At 42.6% G+C, this 23,547-nt stretch overlaps 1 protein-coding gene across 4 annotated transcripts in view; it reads left to right on the plus strand.

Annotated features, from left to right (window-relative positions):
* The window catches only part of LOC124722488 (serine-rich adhesin for platelets-like), a 365,160-nt gene that overhangs the window by 167,329 nt on the left and 174,284 nt on the right, over window positions 1–23,547 (plus strand). For all 4 annotated transcript variants that reach the window (XR_007006449.1, XR_007006450.1, XM_047247643.1 and 1 more), the window contains exon 5: window positions 8,560–8,826. Coding sequence is in view for 2 of the 4 variants with exons in the window: in XM_047247643.1 (XP_047103599.1) it covers window positions 8,560–8,826 (267 nt within the window). In the remaining 2 variants the exon portion in view is untranslated. The remainder of the gene's footprint in view (window positions 1–8,559; window positions 8,827–23,547) is intronic.

Raw genomic sequence — 23,547 nt, forward strand, 5'->3', positions numbered from 1 at the left:
CCCAGTGTCTACATGCCAAGCCACCATGCAAAATTTTGTTCATTGCCTAAACGAGTGTCTTAGGCATGTTGGATTGCATTTAAATGACATTATTTTTAGGAAGTAAATTTCTAAACTGTAGATTTCAATAATAAATAAAGATTTTGTTGATAGACTTCAACCTCTATTTTATTTTGACACGCCAAATATAAACTTTCTTTTGAGATACCACGTATATGCTGGTTGGAATAGCTTTGTCAATCTGGAGTTCTGAACGTCTGCAGTCCATGACTTGTGATGCACACAAGAAGTCCCATACATGAGTAACATTATACTACGTTGTGTTAAAACAACAAAATCGAAGGATTGTGTTTGAAAATTCTGATTGGATTTGTTCTTTCAGATGTTAATTACCAAGAATCTTGATGGAGTAAACATAATCTTTTAGTCTACCCCAGACTGAAAAATCCATGGTTGTGATATCTGGGGATCATTGATGCCATTTAATAGTACCGTGTGTGCCAAACCATTCATCAAAGCTTCTGTTTAGGAATTCTCTCACAATAATTCCATAATGTGGGGTGCTCCAAATTTTTGCCATATCAGCTTTACATTAACTGACTGCAGACGTTAAAAATGGGGACCATTTTCCAGTTCTAACAACACTTCTTGAGACATATCTAGGCAATTTATGGCACTGCCAGTTCCATTAAAAAAATAAGACATGATTAGCTCACCACTGAATATCCCTACCCACACACTTACTCCAGCAGAATTTAACTTTGTCTACAGAGTCGAGTATTTTGACTAGTTTGATGCGGCCTGCCACAAATTCATCTCTTGTGCCAACCTTTTTAACTCAGAGTAGCACTTGCAACCTAAATCCTCAATTATTTGCTGGATGTATCCCAACAGCTCCCTCTAGTAGGCCTACATAGTCTGAATTTCAGCTTTTGCTGAATCCTTTGTAGGCTTGTTCTTGCTATTCCATACTACTCTGATGCTTTTCATTGAGATTCAATCTGTGATTGCACAGAACATTGTGTGATTACTTTAAGATTCTCTCCTGTTGCAACAAACGTTGACCCACCTGGATGAGAGAGCTCCACTACTGGCACAGCCTCTTCAAATCTGAAATTTGATTTGCAGATATCTGGTCAGTGTGGAGGTCGGATGTTTGGAAAATATTCCACAAACAAATCATGAACATCATTGGAATTATAATTATTTCTACCAGGCTTGCAAACAAATGTGTGCTGTTCTGTAGTTAACTTTCTGTTTAGAACTTTCAGCATTGCAGCGCATCAGCAATCGTAAGTATCGAAATAATTATGAAAAATCTGCCTCGATTGCACAAACTACTTGATGTTTCCCTTGGTTTCAGCATGGGTAACCACGCCTTCTTCAGAACAAATATAAAATAGCTTGCCTAAATAGGCATAGTCAAAGGCTGAAATCAACACCTACAGCAGCAAGACCCCATAAAACTTTTTTTACAAATACACGGTACATATGTACCAAGTCAATAATATGACTTATCTCAACCCTGTGTGTGCTGCCTCGCCCCAGTCGACATACAATGGTCACAGGCTGTCCACCGAACTGAGGCATCGCAGGCTGCTCACATGCGCAGCTATCAAAATCACTTTGCATGCGCACAGCCAGGAAACGCTCTTGTTATGCATGGGAGCAGGATTACAAAGTTAACACGGATCGGGACCTAACTGATTGCCAAAAGTTGTCGCACAAATAGCAATTGAGCAAATGATAAAAGCGATGATGCGGGAATTAAGACATATTTAATAGCCCCCCCCCCCCCCCCCCCTCCCCTCAATTCGGCACGTTTGCCCTCCTACTATGTTGAGGGTTTGGTTGGCCAAGAAGAACACCATTTGTATTTTCTTATTGCTGCTCACTTTTAGGAGGTATTTTACGTATCTTCGTTGCCTTCTATCTAATTATAAGATCATGGAGCCAAGGTATGTTTTAAATCTTGAATGTCTTCTGATTACGGCCGGGTTGGCCGCTAGTATTATGGCAATGTAGGGACTATGATTGTTTCTGCTGCAGATATTATTAGTGCGGTTTTATCCATTAACAATAACGTCCTTAGCATAGCTATCTTTTTGGTTTAGTTGTTATTTCTACCTAATTCTAGGGCCTCCATATTAGCTTGTGGCTGATTTACCATCCGTGCACAAAGTTTGTCGTGTGTTGCTATTAAATGTGTCTTAATTCCCGCATCATCGCTTTTATCATTTGTTCAATTGCTATTTGTGCGACAACTTTTGGCAATCAGCTAGGTCCCGATCCGTGTTAACTTAGTAATCCCGCTCACATGCGTAAGAAGATCGTTTCCTGGCTGCATGCATGCGCAGTGCTTTCGATAGCCGCACATGTGAGCAGCCTGCGGTGTCTCAGTTCGGTGGAGAGCCTGTGACCATTGTATGTCGGCTGGGACGAGGCAGCACACACAGGGTCGAGATAAGTAATATTATTGACTTGGTACATATGTACCGTGTATTTGTAAAAAAATTTTATGGGGTCTTGCTGCTGTAGGTATTGATTTTAGCCTTTGGCTATGCCTATTTAGGCAAGCTGTTTTATATTTGTTCTGAAGAAGGCGTGGTTACCCACACTGAAACCTAGGTAAACACCAGGTAGTTTGTGCAATCGAGGCGGTTTTTTCATGACTTTCTGTTGATTGTTTCTCATATAACAGAGAACATAACCTCAAATTGCTAGTATCAACTGACTTAAAGTTCTAAAGTTCTACACAGTAGCCAAGTTCACAACTGACTACCCCAAGTCTGGGCAAGACGAAGTATAAAGATTGTTAGTGACATCTAACTAATGGCCCACCCTGTATGTATATGTATAAAACTTTTTCTAAGACTACTGTAATTTTTTTACTTAATCTCTATTTAAAGAATATCTTACAATTATGTTGACATACACACACTTTCAACACTTTACCGAATCTGTGATGACAGTACAAGGAAATAGAATGTGGAGATGATTATTCTATAAATGGCGGTCAATTACTAAATTAAATTTACAACAGGCCTTGAGAAAGTTACAGAAATCAATGATATGCTACACAACTCACTGCTGGCCCATAAGTGCAAGTTTCTACGACCGAAAGAGTACTCAGATTGGTGCCTTTTGGACATAGCAGCCCATACAGTACCTTTTAGCAAATGAAGGGATTTCTTGTGCTATGTTGCTCTGTGTGCAGGTCATATGTTTTTTTTTTTTTAACCGAGCGAGGTGGTGCAGTGGTTAGACACTGGACTCGCATTCGGGAGGACGACGGTTCAATCCCGTGCTTGGCCATCCTGATTTAGGTTTTCTGTGATTTCCCTAAATCGCTCCAGGCAAATGCCGGGATGGTTCCTTTCAAAGGACACGGCCGACTTCCTTCTCCGTCCTTCCCTAATCCGATGAGACCGATGATCTCGCTGTCTGCTCTCCTTCCCCAACAACCAACCAACCAACCAACCAACCATACGTTTTTTCAGGATCTAGATGAACTAAACAAGAATACAACCACTTAGTTTTCATTGGACGAAATTTGTATGTTTTTCATCCGAGGTGTGAACTTACATCATCAGACTTATTCCACAATTATTCCTCTAATGGAGCTCATTTGCAGTTGTATACATTGCATCACTTAATTTTTGGCTTACATCTTCCACAGTCTCACAAAACACAGCTTCGTTAGAAGCCATTTCTTCCTGACAATTGCTCAGTTTTGCCCTGTCAGTGTTACTTTAGAACAGCAAGATTTTGAATTCAATGTCTGTACTAAGTCACAATTAGCCTTACACTCCTGCATGCTTCAGCAAGAGAGAACGAGTTGATGAATAGGAAGTGACTGCAGCACCACTGTTCTCTGACTTGTCATACTTGTGGATCTACAGTGGGAAGGAAAGAAGCCAGTATAGCACTGACATAACAGCAGCTACTTTATTTCTAGTGTCTGCAACCCTCAGCGTTAGACTTGTACTCACTCAGTTCCTGTTCTCTGGCGCCTGGATTGCTTGGCAATTGATGATGATGGTAATGAGATTTCTGGAGATATTGGTGTCTGTCATCTATGGAAGATTTTTGTCTGTGGCAGCCTCACTTTCATAGACGGTTACCTCACTTAGTTCTTCTGAAGTTGATGGTTAGGTGAGCAGCTGCTACACCTGTATGGCAATGGAGAACTGCTATAGCATGTAGGTAAGCGATCTCATCCAGAGTGTGGCAAAGGGATTCATCACACAGTTCAACTACAGTGTTTCGCAGTTGGCTGGCTTGAATAGAACTGTTGTGACGATTGATGTGTTGTGGCTTCTTAGTTGGCGAACACTCGTCTTCTTTTTTACAGTGGTTTACAGTATGTCAGTGGTGTCCATAGTGGAAACATACTGGACGTTGTCTTCCGTTCTCCAAATGTCTGCTCTTCTGTGGGTCGTTACATTTGGCTGGGAGTTTATTGCACCTGTGTTGGTCAAATTCTGGGTTGTCATTTGATGGCTGTGGTGTAAGTCCAAAATGGCAGAGTCCATTCTTCCCTGTGTCTTTGACTGGTGGTAGAGATTGGTGTAAAGATGGATACAGCTCTTCGACATTCTTCATTACCTCATGACATATGGGATCAACATTTGTGATTGTGGTTTCTTTCTTACTTAGTCCAACAATTGCAGCTGCCATAAACTGCTGTAGACCTGGCATAGGAGAGAGGTGGGTCACGGTGTTATTCCACAGGGATAACATTCAGGAGTTAGTCACACTTCTTCTGACCAGCTCTTTTCTGTTGCATTACCTTGGTGCACTGGTACCACATGATGAGTTCCTCAGTTGTTGTGACATCCTTTATCAGAAGAGCTTGGTACATCTCTTCTATGATTCCATTCATTAAGTGCAAGATTTTGTTGGCTTCTGTTATATTTGGAGTTACAGTGTGGCCTAAGGCCAGAACATTCTTTTACATAAGCCTGTGTTGTTTCGCTGTGATATTAAGCCCTGTTCCTAAATTGCTTTTCTGCTAAGTGGACTTGCCGCTGATTGTCACCACATGCTTTCTGCAATTCAGCCTAGAATTTATCCCAGTTATTGGGCTTCTCCTCATTGTTCTCAAACCACTGCTGGGCTGTGAGATCAGAGTAAAAGTATGCATTTACCAAACACGTCGTCACCCTTCCTGTTGTATTTGGTAACTTGGTTGAATCCTTTGTTATTTCATTGGGTCCTGACCAGTGTCCCTGTATAAACACTGATGTATGGCTGATGTGCAGTCAACTTGCTGCTGTTTTGGAATCTATTGATTTCCTGAATATACGGACTTTGGGAATGATGAACTGTTTATATTGCGGTTCCTGTTCCTTGAGGCGACAACTTTTACTTTGCCTAATTGGAGCCACGGTGCTGTAGATGTTTTGAAGTACCTGGCATCTCCACAAAACAATGACATGTTGTAACCAAAATAGTCCAAATCCGAAAGCAGGATCAGCAAGGAAGAACAGTTCATAGCACTGCACACTGTGCACAGACAAAACAGAACTGAACTCCTGGGTGGAGAGTGCTGCTATTTGTACAAACACCAAATATTCCAGAATATGCAAACATTACAAACTTAAAAAATTTGGAGAACCTTCCAGAAATGATAAATACTAAATAACAAATTGTTGCTGATAGTTGGATGTGAACTAGTGAGCTGCAACACACCAGCCAGTGACTCCAACTGCTGCTTCACATTGCATGCAGCACAGCTCATGGCAGTATGTCAAGTTCTGCATATTTCCAGTTTGAGTTGGGTCATCTCAGCACTTTCATGAAGTAGTAGCCATAACATAATATTCTGCTGCGATTACCTGAAATCCCTTCCTGAGATTAAAACATAAAATTTTAAAGCCATATTTTTAACAAGTCTTGTTATCATTCTTATGATAACGACTTTTAAGTGGAAAATTATGGTATCAACTCGGATGATAAGCTGTTACCTGTTTCTTAGACAAATAAAAAACAAAATTGTGTCATTACCTCTGGAATAAAAAGGTATTCTGGGTGTATGGTCGTTAATGCCTTAACTATGATATCCCAAAGGATATACAAGTAAAAATTGATGTTCTGTTGCACTGGCAATGCATGTGGCTTCTTCAAGCAAAGCCCAAAATTACACACTTATCGAAAATGTGCGACAGTTGTAGCTGGCTGGATGAAAAGCACTGAGAATTTTTTGTAATGTTAAGACAAATGTAAGAGATGCTAAAATGGCAAGCATAAGAAATACCAAACCATGATATCATATAAGGCAAACATTGTCAGCTCCGATTGCTACTTGGTCAAGGGATTAAATTTTAGCACCTAGCGTTAATCTATCATATGACAAAGGAATACATACAAGCAAAAGATGTAATAATAAAATCCTTTCAGGATGAGCAGATAACATTTAGGGGCAAAGACAGAAATTCACTTATTCATAGAAATACTTCCAGTCCATATGTGGCATACAGCAAACCAGTGCTTATTGCAACCAAGACTGTTTTTAACCAATACAATCCCTTATTCATTTTCAATCATATTCAATCCCTCATTTTCTTTAAGTGGACTCACATTGCATAAAATAAATGAATGATAACAGGTGGAGGGGAGAGAGAACACAGTATTAGTGTAGCAGAATCAAATCGAAAAGGAACTATTCTCCAGCACAGTAGTAAATGATAAGGTCAGCATATACCCCCAAGTCACCTTGTATGGATGGGTTACTGGTGGAACTGTATAGGAAACTTGACATACTTTGAGAAAAGGACTTAGTGAAATTTGTACCAATCTTCTAACAAGATAAAATTTACCCACGATGGATATTGTAAGTGCTGTCTTGATACCTAGTGCGCACATTCTGTCAGTGTAAGTAAATTATGAATAGTCACACTTCTAAATATGGACTTAAATATCTACACACACCTACTGAATGAGATGTTCGGAAATGTCAAGTCTCATATCCTATGGCCTAACCAAGCAAGTACAGTAGCAGGTTGTTCAGTGCTAGATATTCTGTCTGGTTACAGATACCGTGCTCACGTGACTTCTGTATGACTGGTCACCATAGAAGTTGACTATTTAAGCTTTGAGAACAAATCTCAAAGAATTGAACAAGCACATGTAACAATGACTATGAACACCATGTGTTTTTCCAGTCTTTTGTTGACATTTTAGAAAGCCAAGCAACCTATATCTGGATGAAGGTAAATGATTCCCTTGTGCGATATATTGCCATTTGATGAGTGCTGCAACAGAAATGATTGCTATCCATCATTTTATTTACACACTTTAGCAATGAAGCTGCTGCAAATGAAAATCCACACCACCTTACTGGGCCTTTCCTTTCGCTGGGTTAAGACAGTTGTCTAAACATATGCAGATTATGCAAGTTTCACAGTTAACAGCTTGTAAGACTTCACAGACATTCAGAATATTTTCCAGGGCTACAAGCAAGATAGTTGATGTGCATGAGTCTCAGTGACCTCATTACCCAGTGATTGTATTGCATAACTGAACGAAAGCATATCTGGCTGGAAATGATTGCTTTTCTGCCACACATCAAGGAAATCAAACACCCAGTGAGAAATTCGCAGAATGTTTGGAGTAATGTAGCTTTAACCACATCATCATGGGATGTACGTAGTGATTACTATTTGGTAACAGGTTCAGAAATTATGTAGCAGAAGAGCTTCAAAATCCATTTGTCCACATTGTCATCTAGCAACAAGTGCCACATAATTGTGTGTCACACTTATTTATCTGCAAAGAACAATGTCTGATCTGCAGTTAAATGAAGAAAAACCTGGCCCACATTTTCACTACTGTGCTAAACACCGTATCCATAGATATTGCTTTTCATAGTGTTTTGAAGATGTCTTTCTACAATGAAAAGCAACAGTCATGCATGGATTCTCAGGTATTTACTGGCCTATATTTTATGTGCAAAGTATGTGGACATGAGAGAATGGCTCTTTTACCTCCATCAGTGACAGCTGACAGTTAAAGATAAGCTTGGTCAGGAAATGGGAAATGCTGCTTCTCCTTCCCAGTCATTGTCACCCTTCACTCCAACCATCCTAGCCCCTGAAGAGGAGCTTCATCTGAAAATTAAGCAACATTTTCAGTCTTTTTAAGTGCCTGTCAGTCAGTCAACAAATCCTAACACTACATCTTCGATTATTTACATTCCACTAGAACCTTCCATTATCACATTTTCTGTAGTTCAGATTTTCCAAGTACATTTTACATATTATGTTGTCAGGTAGTTGGCAAAGAACCTTCAGTTTTTAAACTCCTATTGCATTATAAAATACTTTGAGATATCTGTTGCAAACAGGTGATTTACAATGCCTGACCAGATTATTATATGGAAATGCCATAGTAAATGATAAACATAATGATAGTGTTTGATAAGATCTGCAAGACTTCCCTATTCAAATTATAACAATTTTCTTGTTTGTGTGTCTAAGTTTATGTGATGTGTAACAAAACAATTCTTGCTGCTTCTTTTCTTTACTACAGATATTACTTTGTTATGTCAATTTGTAGGGAACAGCTGATGGAATTCTGTGTTACTGTCAAAAGTCAACATCACTGTATGCGGCAATACAGTCACAGAAGACTTCTGTAATGTATTGTCAAGCAATGGATGCACTTGATGAACACGTGATTGGATGTGCAGAAGTCGTTCAAGTGAAGAATGTTTGCCTGAGACGTGCTGGAGTCCGCTGTCCCTTTGTTCTTTTGTGCGAAGTACACAAGCAGCGCCTGTTGAGGCACATGTGTTGCCCTGGATGTGGTATTTTCTGTACACAGGTTAGCTAAACAGCAAATCCAAATAAATATTTCAAAACATGAGCACTGCATTTAATAATTGTTTGTGCATGCTAGTTTTGTATAACTAAAAAATTAACGACCACTTTTCATAGCATTAATTGAATTTTTTACTTCAGTTTTCGAGGTTTCAATCCACATTATCAGGTGCATATATTCATACCATTCCATGTTCCCATGCCTACCTGTCTTACAGAATTTTAGCTATGTGATTTATGTACTGTGTGGTTATAATTAAAGCACAGCTACTCACGGAGATCCTATATGGGCTGTAATTATTATATGGCAGTGAAACTTGAGAGATATGCTAATGCGTTAGTGCAGAACTGACTTATGCTGGAAAAAATTATCGCCGACTGAAAGGTCTGAGGAGAGACCCAATGCCATTCAGTGATTTAGAGATGATGATGATGATGATGATGATGATGATGATAAAATTTGAAAACACAGGTAAGCTTGGCATGGCACCTGGAAGTGAAGGGCATTCTATCCTGGTGGAAATTATTGATGAGGTAACTGTTGCTGTAACTTACCATGCAGCATGTGTCCCTGGCAGTGCTAGTGCTGGTGCAGTGTCATGAGAATTACCCATCCCCTGGTCAACAGTACAGAAAATTTTATGGTGTATATAACACTAGCACTATTACAAGATCTAGACAGTGCAGCAAATGAAATCTCATGATCTACGGCAAGGTTCTGGATTTGCTCTTCAGTTTCTGGCATGGATCAAGATGAAATGTGGCTAGGCAATGTTCTATGGAGTGACAAGGCAGATCTTACAGTACAGGGTGCAGAGAATACACTGAACTTCAGAATTTTGCGGTATTGTTAAACTGTGTGTTGTGCACGAAGAGCCATCACACTTACCGTATGTGATTGTATGATGTTGTTTCACAAGTACCTTTATTCTTGGTCTATTCTTCTTCAAAGAGAATTCATCCAGAGGACCTATCAGGAGTACCGTGATGTCTGCACAGTATTGAGACCTCCTTGTACAGCATGTTTTTCCTGCTTTGGAAGAATGCAACTACATGGAAACCATTGTTTTCATGCAAGACGGGGTAACACCTGATGTCACTCACCCAGTGAAAGATCTGCGTAATGCAACCTTCCATGAACTTGTCCCAGGTTATCTAAATGCGTGACCTCTAAGATAAACGGATCTGGTTCCATGCGGCTTTTGGCTCTGGGTATATCTAAAAGCACGCAATTATCAGGGACACATTCAGTCTCTACCTGAAATAACCTGTTGCTTAGATTACACCGGAACTGCTGTGAACAACTATTGATCACGTTGTTTCACAGATGCAGCATCATGTCAACATCTCCAGTGCGCATATTGAACATATTGTTTAAATGGCAGTTAATAATGCAATCAACATTATGTCATTCTCACTTGTTTGACCTTTTCTGCTTAATCCATTATATATAGAAACATTTCTATATGTCTTTCTTGCATTTACAATGAAAGATTTTCACCTTGTGACCAAAATTGGAACTAATTTTTTGTGTAGTGTGAATCAGTTCAACATTAATGCATTAGTGAATCTACCAAGTTTTGCTGCCATGTGATGATCAGACCCCACGCTGGATCTCTGAGAAGCTGCACTTTAGTTATAGCTCCCTGGTACATTGGTTACTAAACCAACATGTTTATAGTTGTAAGGCACAGAGACCCGTTTCATGTTTTCTGCCTGAAACCCACAAAGGGGCAATATAATTTAAAGCAGTTTCAGTTTACTAGCCCACATTTCAAAATTTAATATAATTAAGAACTGGTTCTGAAGACAGCATAATACACCTAAATGGACAAGAAATTCATCATAAAGCACACAAAATTCATGATTCATGAAAGTTGTAAAAATTATACATTTTTCACTGTTATATTTGCAATGCCAACAAGGATAGCAAATAATTAATTTTTTCATAGTGTGTGCATACAATACATTAGGAAAAATATATGATTCATTTTGTGGGTGATTTGCTGGTATACAGAATGCAAAATTTAATGCACAAACCTGCCACCTGTGGCAGCAACAGTGCCTCTAACTGGGCAGGACGTTGAATTGAGATTGAATAACAGATATGGGTACATCATTACATACATTTCAGTTCTACGCCAGAGCTTGTCAGTCATAGTGGCTGATGAGTTGCTGGTGTACCAGTGTGTCACCAACCATGACCAGATGTTTCCAGTGTGAGAGATACCAGGAGAAAATTGCTGATCAGCATAGAAAGCCACCATGATTTCTTTGTGTTGGCTTTTGAGGTACGCTGAAGCAGTTGCTGTGACATAAAAGGAAAGACAGCTGACCAGATGTGGTGCTGAAACCAGTGTGCAGACATTTTCTCTGTGTATGTTCTTAGACTGCATAGTGATTTAGTTGCCATTCTCTAATCCAATTGTGTAAGTCAAACCACTGTTATGTTTCAAGACACCAGAGTGTTTGCAGATCTGATTGTCCACTCTCATAAATTAAGGCAAGAAGCTAAAACACACACACACACACACACACACACACACACACACACACACACCACAAACATAATTAACAAAACTGCCAGTTTTGTAACTGGACTCCCAGAGTATAGTGCATTTTGAATAGGCCAGTGTGGAGGGGAAAGACTACAGTTACCTCTGTTAAAAGTTCTTGTATATATGTTTATTAAAGTGGAGGCTTAAATTTAATGCATGAAGTCAGAAATAACAATGTCTTAGGGAAAGCTGCTGAAATTGGTGATCAGCAAGGTGAACTGTGCACTGTGTTACAGCCAGCTGGCCATATTTGAATGTGTATGTTAAAGTTCTAGCCAACTGCAAAACTTTGGAGACTAGTGGAATATTTTTTAGGAATTGCTGTTACCAGCTGTCATGTTTCAGCCTTTCACTGCTACAGTGTGATTACTAAGTCAAGCAGTTGGGATGTGAGTTTCTCCACCGATGAAACTTTAAACAACCTTCTCGCCATATGACAGCTTTTTTTATTTTTTGTTTGTTTTTGTTTTTTGTTTTGTTTCAGGAAATATTACTCTACAACTGATAGCTTGCAGTAAAGCATTAATGGATTCATGTGGATATTCCTAAAATTGCCACTAATAAATTTCTCAGCAGAAGAAAAACATGAAATTGACTTATTTGTAGTTTCATGCCATTATCTTATGCTATTCCCTTAAATTCATTAGTGGGTTTAGTAGATGATTTGTACATTTTGTCTCTAAAACTATCTGCTGCTTACCAAGGACTTCACCAGTATTATGTTAGTGCAGATGCCATTGTGCTGAGGAAAAACAAACTGCGTATTGGGGTGGACATGTTCCCCAAGGATAAATGCACGTTTGTGTTGATCCATTGTGCCTTCCAGAATGACAAGATCACTCAGGGAATGCCACAAAAACGAGCCTCTCACAATAACACTCCCTTCTGGTTGCAGGGTGTTTGCTTTCAAATGTTTCACTTCGTACATGCCTATAGCCAACTGTCCGGTGAAGCATAAAACATGGTTCATCTGAAAGGCCACCTGTCGCTACACAGTGGACATGTAATTATGGAACTGACATGCAAATTTCAGGCTTCATTGCTGATGAACAGCAGCCAGCATGAGTCCCATATGCAGTTCAGTAAACGGTCATTGAGGAGACACTGTCAGTAGCCAGTTAGTTCATCTTGGCGGTCAGTTTCTCAATAGTTGCACATCTATTTATCTGTGCACATCTTCGCAGCTGTCATTTGCCCCTGTCATCTATGCACCACAGTTGCTTCGGCATCGATTGTGGATAGTGCCATTTTGCCATATGAATAGTTCCTTCTTCCTCTGTGTGTGTCATAATTGATATCAAACTCTACTTTAAACGATTGAGGGATACTGTGTATTATAATTACTCATACAGATAATAACACAAATTTCCAAATATTTAATGCAAACACAGTTCCTATATTCCATAGAAGTCCAGAGTTCAAAGCCGGGCTAAGCCCAAGGTACAAATCACAATGCATCCCTAGAGTGGAGTCTGGTTACTTTGAGGAAATACAATAGTGAAACGAGAGAGAAATCGCTCTGCTCCTGGGTTTTACAAAGTTAATTTGGTGATAGGTGTCTCGAGGTGGTGCTGGACATCAGCGGCATGCGCAGGACCCTAGGCAGTGCAGTCTTTGATGTTTGCTTGCCCTTTTGTTAGATGAAGGTGAGTAGGTGTAACCCAGCAACCCTCCCCTGTATCAGAGGCTGCCTTGTGGTATGCAAGAAGAAAATGTCTGTTGTCTCCTAGACCTCAGAGACAGCCGTCCTTCCCACGGACAGAAGCTGCCATTTGTAGAAACCAGAGCATTGAGTCAGAAGTGGACCTGGCAGTGATGTGCTCTCCATGGGCAGATGCCATGCGGTGCGAGGCTAGCAGCTGGAGATGTCACTGGCATGAGAGACATGTGGACATACAGCTCCTTGGGAGTGGGAACATGCTGGGTCAGCTCCTGTGGTCCACCCGACAATTCTGCTTGTGGCAGGACCTGGTCTGACACCGGCCCCCAATGATACAGTGGGGAGGGGGGGGGGGAGGCTGGAATAGACAGCAGATGAAGGGGCTGCAGACAAGGGCATGGTCAGTGCAGGAGGCCAGACCGAGGAATTAGGACATACCTCGAAAGGTGGAGGAGAGTATGAAAAATAAGGTTCCAAGAGGTGGGTCAGCTTGAAAGTGAACACAGTGATGGGGAGGCAACTCCTCCACCCGTGGGCGTAATTGGTTGTAATGGTGGGACACCAGCCTGTCACTTGTCCGTAACATGAAGATGCACGGTGCATAACAGCTGGGATACAGTGCTCACAGCAGTCAAAAGGGTGAGCCCAGATGGGGGACGCTAACAAAGGAGGCGCACTAGAGGTTGAGGTATGAGCAGCAGGGGTAGCAGTGCTATGCACCAATGGCGCCAATGCAGCAACTTCTCTGGGCTTTTCTCGCTGATAGCAGTGGATATGTGAAAACGTAGAAAATGTATAAGCATCTCTTCTTCTGGAGTGTCTGCAGCTCGTGGTCTAGCAGCTAGCATTGCTGCCTCTGGATCACGGGGTCCCGGGTTCAATTCCCCGCCGGGTTGAGGATTTTGTGTGCCGAGGGACTGAGTGTTTGTGTTATCATCATCATCATCATCATCATCATCATCATCATCATTCCTGACAGTAGCTAGATTGGACTGCGAAAAAAATTGGACTGTGAAAACTGGGACTTCGTATGGGTGCTGATGACCACACAGTTAGGTGCCCCACGAATCGATCATCATCATCATCATCATCATCATCTTCCCGAGTGTCCCTGATATACTACTTCATCTGCTTCTTGAAGATCCGAATGAGGCGTTCTGCCTCCCTGTTGGGCTGCAGGAGAAATGTGGGCACACTGGCTTGGTGGATGCCATGCTGTGAACAAAAGTCTTCAAACATATGAGAGATGATCTGTGGCCCATTGTCCACCACCAGGGTGCTAGGAAGCCCTTAAATGGAGATGATCTGGGCAAAGGCACAGGCGTTAAAGTCCACCATCATAGAGCAGTAGTTGACAGTGAATGGGAAAAAAGAATAAGCATCAACCACAAGTAACCAAATTTTTCCAACAAGAGGCCCTCGAAAGTCAGATGGACTTGCTCCCGTGGCTGCATGGGTGATAACCACGGCGAGTGACACTGATGTGGGGACACAGCAATTAAATGTTTAATTTCTTGGTCAACACCCGGCCAGTCGATGTAGTGGCAAGCAAGAATCTTTGTTTGAGAGGCCCCCCAGTGGCCATGATGTAAGAGCTAAAAGACATCCTGTCAGATGGGAACCAGAGTGACATCCTGTGGAATGGCATGTTCCCTCATCGACAAGATCATCCTATCAACGAAAGTCACTCTGTGGTGCGGCTCGAAATAATTACGTATGTGGCCTGATGCTGAGGCCAGAGTTTGTCCAGGCCACCCCTGCAAAATGCATTACCACACGTGGCAGAGAACAGGATTCATGCTATAGCATGAATTATGTGAGGGCTCGCAATAAGAAAACCATCCACTTCCTTCTGAGCTTCCTCATTGAGATAAAAGCAAAGGATTTTGTCCTGTTCAAAGCTGGGTTTAGACCCGTAGGAAGACATAGAGCATGTCCGCATTGGAGGGCTGAACCATCGGGCGGAAGTGAATCCCATTATGATAACGGCTGAGGAATAGAGCCCACTGTTGCAGTCTGTGGGCCATCTTATCTAGCAGGTAAATGGTGGGGCCAAAGAGAGAGACTAAAGGCTTGTGGCCTATGACAAGATGAAACTTCACACCATGTAAAAACGGCCCTCCTTCTCAATTTGAGAATGATTCTGTTGCACTATGTTGAGTGTCTTAAGGGGAAATGCTATTGGTTGTTCCAGATTGTCATGGTTGTGATAGGCCAGCACAGCCCCTAGCTCAAACAGGCATGCATCAGTTGCTTAGACAAGCTGCTTACCTGGCTGAAACGTACTGAGGCAAATGGCCGAATGAAGACTGTCCTCCAAAGCTGTGCGTGTTTGGTCACCTGCAATCATCCAGACATCTTTCTACAGTAACCATTTAAGGGAATGCACTATGGTAACCGTTTGGGGGATGATTTTATGATAATAAGCAACTTTGAATAGAAAAGCTTAGTGTGTCATGGAAAAGCATCAGTGGCAGTGATGTGACTATTCGTTGGTGAAATCCCCCTGCCAGGCAATGAAATGTCTGACATTTTCAATAGAGGGTTGAAAGACATCAGATTTATCCAAATTGCACATGAGACATGTATCCTGCAGTGTTTGAAACAGAACTTGAAGATTCCGCAGGTGCTCCTCAATGTACTGGCCTGTGTCCACAGTATCGTCCAGATAGTTGATACAACAGGGAGCACATTGTGTGGATTGCTTCAAGAAATGTTGAAAATGACCCAGTGCACTTTCTACTCCAAAAGCCAAATATTTATGCCCGTAGTAACCATACGGGATGTTGACAACAAGCAGCTGCTGAGATTCTTCGTCAAGCGGAAGCTGCAGATGATATACCTCTGATAATTCCACCTTGAAAAAATACTGTCCTCCTACCAGTTCAGTCACCGATTCGTTCAGGCACTGGATGAGGTACATGTTGATCACAGTCTGGGCAGTAATCACCACCTTAAAATTGCCACAGAGATGGTGCTTGTTGGACTGTTTCTTGATAATTGCAAATGGTGTAGCCCATTGACTGGATGAAATAAATTCAGTCGCCTCCAAAGCTGTAAACCTGTCAAGATCATCCATCATTCAATTGATTGCGAGGAAACAGTGGCACTGGCCTGGCCTGAAAAAAAGGCCACTCTGTCAGTTTAAGGGTAAAACACTTAGCCCTGCTGAGCCCAGGCAAAAAACCATCCGAAACACTCTTGCAAAGTTCCTGATACTGTACTTGGTCAAAAACCAGGTTAACCAAATTGGCCACTGTGAACCCAAACACCGTGAAAGCATCCAAGTCAAACAAGATTTCCATGAAAGCATTTCCACCACAAGAAAAATTAACTGATGGACCATGGCCTTGTACGCTGTGCCCATTGTAAATTGTCAGAGACTGGGGATTGTTGTCTTTTGCAACTAAAAAGAAGACATGTAGCTGGAGACAACAATGGTGCACTGAGGAAGAGCGATGCATAATAATTAATAACAGACAGTGCAGAGCCCTTATCTACTTGCAGCTGAAACGGCTTTCCATTAATATGCTCCTTGATGAACAACTTGTTAGAAATTGCCACAAGGTTGTTACAAGCAGGACTAACAACATTAATGTCCAGGAGTTGTGGGGCTGAGGGTGTGGTGTGAGTAGACTGTGCTTGACATACCGCCTCATTGTGTCGTTTCTTCTGACAGTGATAGCAGGAAGACCAGTGCTTAGGACAGTCCGCCAGTCTTGTTGAACTAAACAGTTGGGGCACAACAGAAGGGGTTTGTGGGGAAATAACTCATCATGGATGTGTTTGTGCAGCACATGGTTTACAGGCAAGCTGCACTGCCACAATTTCTGTCTTCAAGGACATGCCTGAATGTGAATGTCTGCTGTCGTCCAAGCCCGACGTTGGCCACGTCCACCCAGGAACCCAGCTGACAGCCTGCCACATGAAAAGCTTGATTGAACAAGAGAAAGGACCTCTTCCAAAAAGGGATCTTCAAACTGTAACACCCGCTGGCGGCTTACTTATCAGGAGCCGGGGTAATAATAAAATCCTGCACCCTAGTATCAATGCAAGACTTCTTATGTTGGGAGATAACAAATAAACACTTCCAAATGAAACCCCCTACAAATCTGCAGGCCAAGCACTATACAGTTGAGAAGGTTGTTTCCTGCATTAATAAAACTCTTGAGTCTGCCTGTGATAATAAAACGACTGAAGCAACATATTTTGTCAAGTGAGAGGGAAGAGGGTTCTTGAGGCAGGGCCAACGATCCTACCAAGTGTCACATGGATGGTAAAATCAATGAAAGAAAAAGCGCCTTAAAGACATCTGTGTCTGTTAACCTTGAAGATGGTGAAATGCTGTCGTAAACACTTCTCGTATGCCTTCCAGTCCTCCGTGGACTCATCGTAGGCTGGTAGTTACTGTGGCTTTGCCAGTAGTCTGGTCAATGCCCTGTCCAACATTGTGATGTGTTCCTGCTGTTGCAGTTCCAGATGCCACTGGCTTTCCAGCTGCTGCTGCTGCTGCTGCTGCTAACTCTGAAGCACCACCTTGAAGGACACGCCGGTGAACATTAGCAAGAAGCACGTGTTGAAGGTCCAGTTGCCCTCGTAGTCACTCATGTTGTAATTACTCACACAAATAACATGCACAGAGTTCTAAATGTTTAAATGCAAAAATAGTTCTGATATTTCATACAAGTCCAGAGTACAAAGCCAGGCCAAGTTGACAATACAAATTACAGTACATCCTGATAGCTGAGTTAAATTAATATGATGAAATAAAATAGCAAAATGATATGGAAAATGTATCCCACCACCATCTCCTACAAATAGTACTTAATTTTTTATCTGAATATGGCCTTTCATACACCGCTGACTATGTATGTTCTTCATATTTCTATGCTCCCCACCAAGAACTGGTATAAAAACTCATTATGCAGATGTAGTATTATTGTTATCAGTTTTGATTATCTCACATCATTGTTAGGCAAACGATAATTGATGATCAAAACTAGTACAGTATGATTTTCAATAAGTATCTAAATGCTGTGTGGCACCACCTAGTAAAAATATTAATTATTGAGGGTACAGATTCTGCTATTACACTCATACATTTGCTTCCCTCATTTAAAATGTTCTGTTTATGACTTCACAGTTACCAGTGTTTGTTGTGGCACCAGCAGGAAGTCCTTATCCAAAAGGACATGCTTCTATGAACATATGGACTCTGTTTTGCAACCTCCTTTCGAACATGGTTATTAGTTCATTGCTAACATGAAATGGACAGTAAAAAAAGTGATCTGTTCATAATCAATCTTTTCAGATCATCTTTGTTTAGAAGTACCCTAAAATGTAGGAAATTTTAGCTAACTGTGAACATGCCCCGAGGTCTTAAAATGCACAAGAGTTTAAATGCTCTTTAACCATCTGATCAGTTTCTTGCCTTTTCTCAACAGCTTTTGTATTCATTACCATTTCTCTTCTTCTTGTCCTTCATAGCCACCCATCCCTAGTTATTACCTTTGCTTCAATATTCGTCTTCAAAGTGCAATGCCTGCCTCATTACTCGTTTGTCACTGTACAATTTGTTATCCTCTCACCTCATTCACAGTGCCTTTTATTTCGAATCTTTCTCCAGATTTAATCTACCAATTTGCTTAAGCACTGTTCTGTGGAAATGCAATTGTTTTCTATTGCAGTTACTGTTAACTACATTGGATAATATTGGTTGGATTCAGTATGTTTGTCTTGCATTTATTATGTTGTCTCTACTGCTTATATCGATTTGCTGATCAATATTTTGAGTTACTTGTTCTTTTACACAATGTTTGTGCTGACATTCTCTTCTTGTCCCTTTTTTCCATGCAAAAGATGCAGCTCTGTTTCTCCTTAATGTATAATATATATTTGTGTGTTTTTTTGTTCACTTACAGAGGGATAGCTCTCAAGTAGATGAGCATGAGTATTTTCATCCTTTACCAGTTGTTCTAAAGCTATAAAAGCTTTTAAGAACTTAAGTCATAATGATGTAATGCTGTTGAAAATTTTTATGCGTGTTGATAAATGTTATTGGACATTACTTGAAAATCTATCGGATAACTGCATTTCATTAAGCAGCATAATCTTTGATATAACAACTGGACATTTCATGGACATATGGGAACAGTGTGGTTCAAATTTCTATCACACCCTCCAGATTTAGATTTTTTGTAGTGTCACTACTCATCACAGAGCACTTTAAAGCTGTCAGTCACTGACTCCTACATATGTCCGATCTGAAATGTTTCCTCAACGTAATCCAAGTAAATCAAAGTCATTCAAGAACCTTCACCCTCCCTGAACCATTTATTGGAAGCTTCAAAGCTGCTGACAAGTATCTTAAAAATGTGTTTTGTAAGCCACTTCTCACCCATTTTTAAACAATTTATGTTTTATTTTAGGTTTTTTTTTTCCTAATTGACTTGATAAATCTTCCATTTTTGTTGTACACTTCTTCAGTACCTCATAATCTATAGTGTCCATCCACCCACAACATTTGGACTCTTTATATTGTATAGAAACTTTCAAATTTCTTGGCTTATCTTATTTGTAATGTTTCAGCTGTTAGGAGGCATTCACTAGCATACAAACACTCTGTTTAAATAATCATGTTGTTATGGCTTACTTTAGCTTATCTTGAAATGACTTTAATCTTGTTAAAGTGTGAAAGTTTGTGGCACCTGGTGACATTAACATATCTCTCGCTAGTTTTCAGTTTTATAGTTTCCTTGAGATATTTAAAACTGTCAGTGAAGTATCTGCGCTAACAGAACAGAAATGCAGAAAACACAAGTCTGAAAACAATTTATTGACCTCACTGAAATGAAACAATAATACCTTCTCCGAAAGAACAATAGACTCTATCCCAGCTGCGGATAGTCCCAAATATAAAATAACAAATAATAATAGAAAAGACCCATCTCTTCATGGGAAGAGATCACAATAAAACAATTCTACAATGTCAAGATGTTTGTTGACTATATCAAGTCCATGAGCAAGAGATCAGCCATCTAGAAGAGGCGTCTGGCCATGGCTGCTGCTCTGTATACTTCGAAGCGGTGTGTTGAATGGCCCTTTGCCGGCAGTGCACCACCCTATAAAGCCAGCTAGGTGGATGTATCTGCCAGAACTATTTGCAGTCACATGCCTGGTGTATCAAAGTAGTTCCTGGGCTATCTGTGACCTCTGGTGAAACTGTTCTGCAGGCTCCACGAGCTGGTAGTGTTCCTTGGTGGCTGTTGGTGGGGACCTGATGTTGTGTTGTGGCTCATCTCAACGTCGGGCTCCGGGTCTGTCGATGACAGGAGACCGGGGGCAGTCGCAGGTGCAGGATCCACCTCCATGGGCACAGGGACATCTGCTGGAGGATCCGCCTGGGGTGTGACCAGTGGTGTTGGCAGAGGCATCGGTCGGGTGGGGAGAGGAGCACTGTCATCCCCGAGGGCCAACAGCCATGGAGACGGGAGAGGAGCTGGCTGCGGACCACACTGGGGGCGAAGCTAGTTGTTGTGCTTCCGGCCCACTGTGCCATTGCTGAGGGTGACTGCCACTATAGAGTGGCTAATGAGCGACAAGACCCTGGCGGGGACCCACCGGGGATGATTCCGGGTGAACCACACTGCCCAGACTGTATCCTGCAGAGAAAAATGGGGCCGTGCCAAACGTGGAGGAGCTGGTCGGGGAGAACATGGAAGTAGGAGAGACAAGGGGGACCAATGAGGGTGGCTGTGAAGTTTTTCAGCTCGGGATGACCCATCCTGAACAGTGGACCAGTAAGAGGAAAGGAAGATGGTAAGGGTGTCATACAGGGAGTGTTACGGATGCAATTTCGACATCTGGACTTTGAATGTACAAACTGTTCGGCTAATCCATTAGATGTAGGATGAAAGGGAGGGCTTTGAATCAGGGTGGTGCAGTAGGAGGTAAATTCAGCAGACATAAATTGAGGGCCGCTGTCGGTCACCAATGTCTCCAGTAGGCCCTCAGTGGAAAAGATGCGGGAAAGAACTTGGGTGGTATGGGTGGATGTCGTGAAGGACATGCAGGAGAAATAAGGAAACCCACTGCTTGTGTCCACAAAGACAAGCCTGGGGGATCTGAGGAACAGGCCCATGAAATCGAAGTGCAGACGGGACCAAGGAGAAGGAGCAGGAGGCCATGGGAACAGGTGTTGAGGGAGCACAAACTGGTGCCGTTGACAAGAGGGGCATGAGGCCACCATGCGGATGATGGCGGCATCCATCCCCCTCCAGTAGATGTGCTGTGGGCAAGCCATTTTGTCAGGACGATCCCCCAATGACCAACGTGCAGGAGCTCCAAGGCCCGCTGGTGGAGGGAGATTGGCAGCACAATCCGCCAATGCTCATTATCACCCAGGATGAGGAGGATCCCATCTCTGACAGACAGGTCCTGGCAGTGGTGCCAGTAAGCTCAGATCTCTGGCTGTGGCAGCTGATGATGGTCTGATGGCCACCCATGCTGAACATGGTGCATCAGTGCCTGGAGAGTTGGGTCATCTGCCATGCTACTAACTTGGCATCCAGTGGCAAATCAGCTACTGCCTCAGCAGCGGTGTCATCCAGGTGGAAACAGGCTACTGGGTAAGCATCGAACTCAGGGTCGGCACCGACCGTGAGATAAGAGAGAAGATCCGTATTAGCATGGAGAGCTGTGGCTTGAAAACGGATGTCGTAGGAACATTCCGCAAGGAACAATGCCCAGCACTGGAGGCGGAAAGCAGTCCTCGTGGTGATGGCGGATGTAATACTGAACAGTGAGACTGTAGGCTTGTGATCAGTGTATAAGGTGAAGCAACAGCCATAGGTGAAATTGTGGAATTTCTTAAACCCAATGATGATGGCCAAGGCCTCCTTCTCAATTTGGCTGTAGTTACACTGAGCCGGAGATAGTGTTTTGGAGATGAAGGCCCCTGGGCGTTCAACTCCGTTGATGATGTGAGACAAGACGGCCCCCACTCTGTAGTCAGACACATCGGCAGCCAAGGTGAGAGGCTTGGTGGGGTCATAAGTGACAAGGCAAGCCATCATCAGGAGAGAAGACTTCAGACAGCGGAATGCCCTATCACAAGGCACAACCAGTCCCAGGTTACATTCTTACGGAGGAGGCGGTGAAGGGGTTCCGCCAGAGCCAGGGCATGTGGGATAAAATGGTGGTAGTAATTGAGTTGACCCAGGACTGAATTGAGCTGGGAGATGTCCTTCGGGGACTGCAGCTGCTGAATAGCCTCGACATACTGGGGTGTTGGTCGAATGCCATTAGTGCTCAAAACATGACCGAGGTAGGTACCCTGAGAAACAAAAAAAAAATACATTTCTCCTTGTTGCAACATAAGCCGGCACCCTGAAGAACATGGAAGAGGCACTGGAGGTTGTGGGCCAAGTCCGGGGTGGAGAAGCCAGTGACTAAGATGTCATGTAGGTAGTTAGCCGTCCCTGAAATTTCTCTTGTCAGTGTTTCCAAATAGCACCGGAAGATGGCGGGAGCACTGGCGACCCTGAACTGTAGGTGATTGTAATAGAAGAGTCCAAAAGGGGTATTGATTACCAAGATCGTTTCGAGGACTTGTCCAAAGGCAACTGGAGGTAGGCGTCCTGCAGGTCAATTTTGGCAAACACCTTGCTGCCAGGCAACCTGGACAGGATGTTGTCAACCTTGGGTATGGGATAGGAGTCAATAATGGACTGAGCATTGTCAATGGCCTTAAAATCCTCACAAACGTGAAGAGTTCCATTTGGCTTCTTAAGGACCATGATGGGTGTATCCCAACAACTATGGTTGACTTTGCTCAGGATATCCTCAGCCTGTAGATGCCGAAGCTCCTGTTGTAGTTTGTCACGGAGGGCGAGCGGTACTGAGCGAGCCTTGTGGAACTTCGGGTCCACCGATGGGAGGAGTTCGATATGGGCTTTGAACCCGGAGACCCCCAGAGATGTGGCAGAGAGCACGCCTGGGTAGTCGTCCAGAAGTTGCTGCAAGTGATTGTCTCCCAACAATGACTGGACAGCTGGGACTGAGTCATGTATCTCGAGGTCCAGTAAGGGAAAAAGATCCATTCCCAATAAGTTGGTGGCCTTGGGGGCAACGAGGACCAAAATCCAGGTCATGCCATCATCGATGAGGTGGTGAAACCAACTGATGATGGGAATCCCCATCGACGATGGTGGTGGAGGACCCCATATCCACTTGAAAAGGGAGAGGAGTGCCGTCCAACTGCACAGTCAGAGTGATCACGGCTGATGTGTGCAGAAAAACCGACTGCACGAAGGAAATTGGTGGCAGAGGGTCCGTCTCGTCCACCACGGAGTCAGAGGCATCCAAAGTAGTGTGGACCTCGGCCATCAATAATGATGACCAACAGACCTCAGCTTTGTGACCCTGCTTTTCACAGGGCGAACAGATCACCCTCTGGAAGCAGCAATCTTGCCTCTGATGTGTGACAAAGCACTGACTGCAGGAGGCC

Source organism: Schistocerca piceifrons, chromosome X, assembly GCF_021461385.2.
Source record: "Schistocerca piceifrons isolate TAMUIC-IGC-003096 chromosome X, iqSchPice1.1, whole genome shotgun sequence".
Classification (NCBI taxonomy): Eukaryota; Metazoa; Arthropoda; class Insecta; order Orthoptera; family Acrididae; genus Schistocerca; species Schistocerca piceifrons.